This window comes from Cupressus sempervirens, chromosome 11 (genome assembly GCF_028749045.1).
Source record: "Cupressus sempervirens isolate cs-2001-9-10 chromosome 11, ASM2874904v1, whole genome shotgun sequence".
In the NCBI taxonomy this organism is placed as follows: Eukaryota; Viridiplantae; Streptophyta; class Pinopsida; order Cupressales; family Cupressaceae; genus Cupressus; species Cupressus sempervirens.
In genome coordinates, this window is record NC_143128.1 from 541,265,081 (window position 1) to 541,274,733 (window position 9,653).

Genomic DNA, 9,653 nt, shown 5'->3' on the forward strand with positions numbered 1-9,653 from the left:
TTTGATTGCGGGACTTGCCAACTAGGAAGATAATATCCTTTCTACCTCTTCATTACATCATATGAAATGCACTTCTTATCTTGCAAGTTTTTTGGAGGGATTTAAAAAACTCTTAGTAGGTCAGGGTGATGAAGGCGGTGTCCTGAATGTGTTGGGGGAGGTCATTTTTTTGAGTTACACATTTTATTCTCATAACTTGGTTGTACATGGTTTGAAGGACTAAAATAAGTAGTATAACTTTTTTAATTCTATAAAAGCCTTAATATTTAGATTTTTCCTTATTAAGAACTAGTTTTAGAATCCACAATCATAGTACATAGATTTGACTTGAAATTATCGTACAAAAAAGATTTGGCATTTGTATGATCATTAGATGTGTTTGTAACTTATAATGCTCTACCCCTTGCATCTTTTCTATATAACTAAATCTAATTTGGATATTTACTTTTAAGTAGTTTATTTCTTGCATCGATTGTTTTAACATAAAAAAACATCAAATATTGAATCAAGGATGCTACTTCTAACTTATTTCTCAACATTTTTTTCTTTTTTTCTCAACCTTCTTTTCTTTTATATTTCATTTTTTATAAACAAGGAAGGTATTTTGATTAGATGGAACTATGCATTTAAGATAAAAATGGAAATGAGTTAATCTAATCCATGTATGATATGCTTTATGTTGTTTATGCATGTGCATGTAGTTTTTCCTTAATGATGTGGAAATAATTGCTTCCTCTATGTTTGATTACATCATATAGGCTACTTTTCCACATTTCACATGCTACTATGAGCAGGAGTAGTGGTAACACAAGGAGTAATGGTAGAAGATGGATTTATGGTGGAGGTGAGAATAGATGCACTAATTACAATAGTAAAAGTGTCTTTTTGTTTTGTTTGTAAAAATGCTTGCAAAATATCATGTCTATATAGTTTATATGTTGACACATAATGAAACACATCTAGTAGTTGCAAATAATTTTTAGAACCAGCCAGACTAGTCAACTCATTTGCAACATTTTAAAAATCCACATGAGCATCATGATCATAGTCCTCACCATTCATGTTATAAGCATAAAAATATACTCCATTTTCATTTATTTGGGCCATGCTAGGGTTTAGAGTCACTCATACATGACATAAACAAAAGCTAGGAAAAATAATTCCAATGTCCAATTTTTGATAGAAAAATAAAAACATAATAGAAGTAAAGTCAGAAAATCAAACCTTCATGTGATAGATAAGAGTGGGTAAGGTACATGGAAATGATATCACAATAAAGCACAAAAACCCTATTAGAAAACAAGAGCTCTAGTTGAGCTGGAGTTCCTGCCTTTTGGCAGAAGGATATGGATATAATAAAAGTAGGAAAATCCTAAGTTCAATTTGAAAGATCTTTGATCAATAATATTTTTTTAATAATTTGACATTTATTATTAGTAATTTAGAATTTATTATCATTTAGTATATTTTTCTATATATATGATTCTACAACATTTGTAATAAATATTCATATATTAATTTGATATTTGAAAAATAATATATACTTCTAAATAAGATTATGTTTTTTTAATAAATTTGAACTTTTCCATGTATTACTATTTTTTTGAAATTACGACATAAGAACTACTTGTTATATATTATATGAAGCAATACATTTAAAAAAATAAAATTACAAGATAATTTTTCGAAATTACGACATAAGAACTAATTGTTATATATTATATGCAGCAATACATTAAAAAAAAAAAAATTTACAAGATAAGAACTAGTTATTATATGTTATATGCAACTATATATATATTTTAAAATAATAATTAAAATATTTCTTTTATTTTATTAGTTAAAAATAAAAATTACTTTCAAAGCATTAAGTTTGCACACGTAATAGAATATACTACCAATCAAATCAAATATATATTTTAGATTGAATTTGTATAGTTATTTATACAAATTTGAAGATAATAGTCGGATTCATATTAATCCTAAACATATCATGTGTGGAAATCTGTTATCATCAGCCATAGTAAAAAGAAACATGCAATCTTGAGATTCAATTTTCCCAACATTTCTAGGATTTGCATAAGAAAAAGTAGATGGAGGATGCTCATAAATTAAAGCCACAATCCAAATCTTCCTTGGTCAAATGTCATAAGCTTTGAGTCTTATGCACTCACTACTCTTGTCCTTGGCCAAGAATTTGCTGGTTAATCAGTGGACATGATTTCCTTTTCCAAACATGATTGTTGCAGACAATTACTAAAGTTGTGGCGTTAACAAGTGATAATCATTTATGGGGTTTTGAAGAACCATGAGGATGCCTTTGCCAATGGGTTCATTTTGTTTCCTCTTACAGATAGTGAAGTTTCCAGAATTTAATTTTTAAATTTTTTTTGTCACACTTAATCAATTTTACCAATTTTACCCCTAAGAAAATTGGGGTCAACCAATCAAAAATAAGAAATAAATGTTTGAAAATTAATTTAAAAATAAATGATTTTAGAACATTAGTACTATCATGACTTTGATTTAAAAAAATAATGATGTACCATCATTGAAAACAATAGTTCACTGCCTTATAGATAAGGGAGGGACTAATAATGTATCAACAAAGCACAATAATATAAAAGAGTTCAAAACTGAAAATAATATGTAGTCTCGCTAAATGCAAATAAGACACTTCCAATATAGAACCTAGGAAAGAAGGTTAGAGTGTGTAGGATGAAATATATTCACTAAAATGAAAATAAAGATTCCTTGATGGTTACTAAAATTATACCAATAACATGCATACAACTAAGCATATAATTAACTGCTATGCTATAAAATTAAATGTAATTAAGAGTCATGCTTAGCTTAATAACGAGCATTAGATACCACAATACAATGTTTCAATTTTTGTATGTTGTTAGATCTTGAAATTAGTGTCATTCTTATTGTAATTGCTTTGAACTTTGTATTAGATCTTTTGGGGGTGATGGATTTGCACCATAGTTATGTAATTGTGCTTTGAAATCATTTTGGCAATCCAAGGGTTATATTGCACAACTTGACCTACCATATTATTCTTTACTTTATCTTTTTCCAAAATTTGGGACTAGTGGTATTAATAAATACCTTAGTGGGGTTGTCAAATGACACAGTCACATGAGAATTGGACCTTGATCACCTCTTGAAATTGAAAAATATCCAAAAATGATAGACAAGCACCTAAGATGCATATTCTTTACTCTTTTTATTGCACCAAATTGAAGTGTGTCACTATTAATTGCTCTACACGATAATTGATTTTTTATCTGCTTGATGATTCTAGGATGATTATAATGTTTGAAATAGATGTCTTTAAATCCTAGCATATATCATCAAATCATGTCAAACGTGTGTCTTAGTTGGCTCAAGGTATTAGTACAAAGGGGGCAAGTTAGATAAATTTTAAATTAGAAAGGGGTAAATTCAAAATTATGAGGTTGTACATGCATACTTGGGCTGTCCTCTATGAAATAATGGTCAAGACTAGGTGGCAAATGACTAAATAGTGGTCACATGTATATGCGTGAAAAGCAAGTGAATAAGACAAACATATAAGAGCAAGTGTGAATGGAAAGGGTAGGGTAGCGTTAAATGACTAGAAATATACGCGAGTGTCAATACATGAAGAAACTAGAGAAATAGTGGTCCCATCTATATGAGTGAAAAGCAAGTGAATAAGACAAACATATAAGAGCAAGTGTGAATGGAAAGGGTAGGGTAGCATTAAATGACTAGAAATATATGCGAGTGTCAATACATGAAGAAACTAGAGAAATAAGCTTTTCTTACAATATTGTGTGATTTATAGTATTTACATATATTGAAATATTACCTTGAACTAAATAGATAATGACATAAAAGTACAAATTTTATCATTGCAACATTATCATGAAAAAGTAGTCATTTTTATGCTTATTTGATATATACCCATAAAATCTATAATGCCCATTAGACTTGTACACTTAAATAACAAGTAAATATTATTACCAAAACATGCAATAGCTCAGGTTGATTTAAAATCAAACATACAAATAAGATGATAGTACAACAGATAGATAACTGCATTGCCAAACATATACTTTTACATATTGTTCATACAATTTGCATGGCATTCTGCAAAATTGTAATTCATCACACTATACATCCACCTTCAATACTATTACAGGTTTTGCACATTTCCAACCAGACTAGACTGTAGTTATCATTTCATAATCCGCAAACAAATTTGCCATTAAAAACTAGCCTGTGATAAAGACATCATGACGTACAAGTCTAAAGCTCATCCCATCTAAGCTTAAACTAGTTTGCTACAGCACCAAAACGAAGACTATATCTTTCAACTTGAAAACTATGTTCAATCAATTCAAACATCAAAGACAGTTTCTGACAGACTGTACAAACGAAGCTTAGAGTAGAACCTTTTGAAAGAAAAAACTTGGTCCATTAAAAAACTATTGAGAGCTTATCATTCTTGCTTTGCTTCAGGGGATTTGATAACTGGACTGTTGTCTGCAATGTCTTTAGACTGGGAATCTTGCTTGGCAGACAGAGTGTTGATAACTGGAGTTTTTATGTTCTCCCCGCTGAAAGCATTGCCATTTTCTACAGGTCCTTTTCCTACATTTGTTGGAGATACGGCACCATTTTCGTTAGGGTCACTCTCAAGAACAAGCAGATTACTATCTGACAATCTTTCTTGATTCATTTCTGGACTTATATCTTTTCCAAGAATCTCACTACCTTCATTTACATCCTTGTCGATATATGATTTTTGAGACCCCGATTTGGTTTCTGAAAGACCCTCTTTTATCTCTCTAACTTCTTCTAGAGCCTCTATTTCTCTATTTTCCATCCGGTTTTCACCACCTCCAACCAATTTAAATGTTCCATGTGATTCTTCAATTGATTTTTCTTCAAGTTTCCTTTCAAGCATTGTAGCTGCTTCAAAAACTGAAGGCGTAGTATTATATGTTGAAACTGTGGTAGCCATAGGTTCACCTACGGGCGCTTCCTTGCTGTCCGTGGTTTTTCCTTTTGTCATAGCAATGACCAAATTGCTATGCCTGTCATCGTTGGGTTTCAAATTGGCATTGTCACTACAACCGGAGGCCTTTTCTTGGGAACCATCAGCCAATATAGCCGTATTTGATTGTATTCCTGTTGCCGCCATGTTCTCTTCGAGGGAACCATCAGCCAATACAGCCCGATTTTGTTGAATCCCTGTTGCCTTCAAGTTCTCTAAAATGTTCTCTTCTGTTTTCACCAAGAGTGAATTGTTCTGATGGTTTTTGATAGATGGTTCATCTATATTTTCAGTCACCGTAGAGGTATCCTGTAGAGAGCAACTGATTGGCATCATCACATCGGAACGTGCATCTTGAACATTGTTGAAACTTTGCTTATTCTCGGCAACCAGACTTTGAACTTGGACATTATCAAACGCAGAGTTGCCCACAATTGTGTGTGTAGTATTTATTTCACGATCATACTTTTCACCACTCAAAGGTCCATTTTCAGCATCCGCCTTACGAATAGCCTTAGCTGTAGTCACCTCAACTTGAGGAACCTGACTAGATTTTAAGTAGGCATCAGAATCCTTACTTGTGTCTTCATTCATATCTTCAATGTTGGCATCCGAATTCTTATCTTCTTTATGAGCAGAAGTGTTCTTAGCATCAACAAATGGCAAACCTGCTCCAGACTTGAGAGATTTCTCATTATTGTCATTCACCTTCTCATCTTTATGGGAGGAGGAAGCATCTCCTGTTACATAACTTGCCTCACCTGTCTTTTCATGGATCTCAATCCCATCAGCAGTTATACAGGCTTCAACCTCTCTCATATTATCCACGACACTTACACTACCAACCTGTCCAGTAGTAGTAATTCTTTTTGGCTCATTTACATTTAAGTTTTCAGTTTGGACATGTAACTTTTCATTTGTGCTTGAAACATTTGATGCTTCAGTAGATGTTTCAAGCTTGACAAGGTCTTTTTCCAGTTGTAAACTTGGTTGTAAAACACCAGGTTCCACATCTTGAATAACAGCACTTTGGATTTCACATTCCCTCGAACTCTCCTGCTTTTCAGACTTTACAGCATCCATTGATGGGCTTATAGCTTCATATTTTTGTATGCTTTCCTTTTTCTCAGTGCCCTGTTTCTCCAGCAACTCACTCTCTTCATTTTCTTCCTGTAGATGAAGTACGCGGACTAAAGTTAATTTTGCAGTTTAAAGTATCGTTTTTCGTTTTTACATGTTGCATGTAATCTCTGGCATAAATAGACTTCTATAGGAAACATGATTTTGGAAAACAGAAACTGCGGCTTTTATGGAGGTTACAGTTTATCTTTCTTGCTTCCACTGATGACTGGCATAAACAGTTATGAAGATTTGGTACGAGATACTATACACAAATTATTGTTTACAAGTTGCAACCAAGCCTAAAGAGAAAACACATGGAGCAAGTCATGCACTGCAGAAAAGGATGCTGTATTCAATTCAAAGGGCAGAAAAATGCATCATTATCAAATTCAGGGAAAGTTCAGGAATTGAGATAATTAGTCAGATTCTGAGAACAATTGTGGGTTTGATTCTATCTGATGCCTAATCATCATTCGCTGTTGATGAAAAAGGGTAGAAATAAAGGGTCATTAGAAAAAAAAAAGTGAGGGGCCGAAGAACAATGACAAAGAAGAAACCCAAACTGAGGGATCAACTTGTTAAAAACACTTCTGGACCCCCAAATCTACACATTCAGCTAGTAAGCGTGGCTTTGATTGAACTGTAATGTTAGAAGGTGGGCTCATCCTATGAATTGGCTCTGCTGGATAAGTTTTCCAAGAATCCAAAGTAGAGCTATGGATTTGATGCACTAATAAGATTGGGCTAATATTTCATTCCGATTCTAACTAGCCCAGATTCAAAACCTTTCAAACACAAAAGGAAACAGGTGCTTCAGGATATAACTGACACCATGGATTAATTTAAGTTCTAGACGACTCAACAAAATCATCTCCGGTGCTGATTTGCTAGATAATTCAATAAATAAAGCTTAACTTCAGACAAGAAATGAAATCGCAAGTTTGGGTTTAGCTCAATCAAACATATTGGTACAACTATAGCTTAACTTAAGACAAGAAATGAAATCGCAAGTTTGGGTTTAGCTCAATCAAACATATTAGTACAACTATCTGACAAAAACAGCATTCAGTCCACACCACATTAGAGAAGGAAACGGCTACTATCCCCTAGGATGCACCAATGCATACAATACCCTCATACACCATAATGTTTGCATTCGTGCATCCCAAGATTAAAACCCAGATTTGGATACAGCTTGAAAAAGGGGGGAAATCCTAAATGAACTGCAGAAATTCTTTTACTGGCAACCAAATGGACCGGCAGCACATATATAGTTACATGCCCATTTGGGCACTACAAGGCAGAGAGCTATTGCAGTTTGGATGGTCTAATAAATACATATTAACCATCTCAATAATCAATGAAGACATAAGGTAAATAAATATTACCCATCTCAATAATCAATGAAGAACTAAGGTAAATAGATGTTACCCATCTCAATAATCGATGAAGAAATAAGATGGGTAAGCGACATATTCACATAAATAGGTCACATCGGTCTTATTGGGCAGATTTTTCTTACCTGTTTGAAGAGTAGGCTAAGGGCACGTTTGGAACCAGACTGTGTTGCATAAACATCACTCTCCAGCTTGGCTTGAAAAGAGCTTGCTTCACTATTTCGTTTCTCCTGCTCCTGCTCTTGTTTCTGTTTCTCTTTCATTTCGGGGTCATATTCAACGGCCATCTTTTTGCTGACACACCCACCCATCTTTTCTTCTTTTCAGATTCTTCAGCTTGTTTGGAAGGCCATCTATATTCAGACCAGCTTCATATAAATCATACAAAACCCCACCAAATCATACATTTCAATGCTTGGAGTTTGTGTACATTGGAACAAGCAAATTCCAAACTACTATGGTTTTTACGAGTGCCATCCACTTCAAGCCAGGCAGCAGCTTTATTTTTGATATTAATAGAAAACAATGGGATTCTCATTTATCTTTCTTTTTTAGTATTTTCTCTGTTTACTTTAGATTTAATAATTAAACTGTGATTTGACAACTCTTGACCAGGCTGTATGACCTCAGTCTGGGCTGTGAAGGCGGAGAAAAGAAAAAATGCTAACCCCACCAAATTATTAGGGATCCTGCAAACCAGTTTTAGCCTTTCATGGTGGAACAAGTTGGCAAACCATGGAATAAGCTGGCAAACCCTGTTTTACCTGGAAATCTAACTGTTCTTCTAAATATATATTATATACTCTGATTAACATGTCTATTGGTAATCTGGGTGTTAGTGTTTTAACACGGGGAGGCCTATACTACTGAATTGGCTCTTCCTCGTAATATGTATTGATGGATATCAGAAATTGTTGTGAAATGAACCTCTAAATATGGAGAGGGTCAGAGTCAAAGCTTAAAAAAAACATGAAGGAATATTTTTTTTAGTGGAGAACTGTCTTTTCCCGTGTCTAGGGTTTATAACCAGACCAAGAACATGAACAAACTTCCTTTGCCTTACAAAAGAAGAGTACGTTCGGTAACATTGTCGTCTCATGGAACCAGGGATGAAATACAAGGTGGGGACAATTCATACTGAATAATAAACGTATGTCCGTCCCTTTCACAAGGGTAACTTGAGCCATGCTGAATTTAATTTCTTTATTTTCTTGCAAAAGAGAATTAGCTTTTACTTTCTTGCAAAGGAGAATTATACATTTAAGTATATTATTATTAATTTCAAAAGGTAATTGTACCTTCCACTTGGTAGAAATATATTAAACCCAATAATCACTTAGAATGTTGTTTTTAACTTTATTTTTTTAAATATTTAATGTTTTCAATGAAATATAATAAATCATAGTAGAGTACCTATTAAAAAAACTTATATAAAATAATAATAATAATAGTAAAGTGGTTTTATTGGATTGTCAAAGTAAGAGCAAAGAGTATGATTATCATTCTTTATAACAAATATAATTTAAAAAAATTGTTTAATTAGATTAGTTAAAATTTTATTTATTTATTTTTATGATAATATTATTTATTTTAGTTGTTTTTGCTATGGTGGAAATTCTAAACTTATTTTTTATGTTTTAGATTTATTTTGATTAGATTATTCTTCATAAAATGGTAATCCTACAAAATGATTTTTTGTGTGTTAATTTGACTAATGACATAGCTCCATTCAAGTTCAATAGTTACTTATTCTCAACGATTGGTTTTGATTCATAAACTCCCTCATTCATCAACTTGATTAAAGTTTGTAATTATAAACTAGGTCTAGGTCACTTCTATAATTATAGTTCTAAACCCCAGACTTTACAATTCAAACTCAAAATCCGTGTTAGAGCCTAATCACCTCAAAATCTAAGTGTTAGATAGAAGGGTTCATCTTGTACTAACCTTGATTTGAATAAGGTATTTTATAGAAGTATATGCAAAATGAATAGAAAAAACACAATAAGGATAGAAGTAGAGAAGTTGTCATTGTTGCCAATATGCATACATCATATACTGTTGTCATCAGTCTCAAACTTGGT

General features: G+C 32.8%; 1 protein-coding gene across 1 annotated transcript; it reads right to left on the minus strand.

The window, feature by feature from the left end:
* Nucleotides 1-4,064: 4,064 nt before the first annotated feature.
* Nucleotides 4,065-8,655, minus strand: LOC149530772 (uncharacterized). The gene is made up of 2 exons (XM_089810449.1): nt 7,695-8,655; nt 4,065-6,220 (listed from the first exon to the last, which is right to left on the minus strand). Exons 1-2 carry the CDS (start codon nt 7,878-7,880, stop codon nt 4,493-4,495), a joined length of 1,914 nt encoding a protein of 637 aa, XP_089666575.1. The 5' UTR covers nt 7,881-8,655; the 3' UTR covers nt 4,065-4,492.
* Between the last annotated feature and the right edge of the window lie 998 nt (nt 8,656-9,653).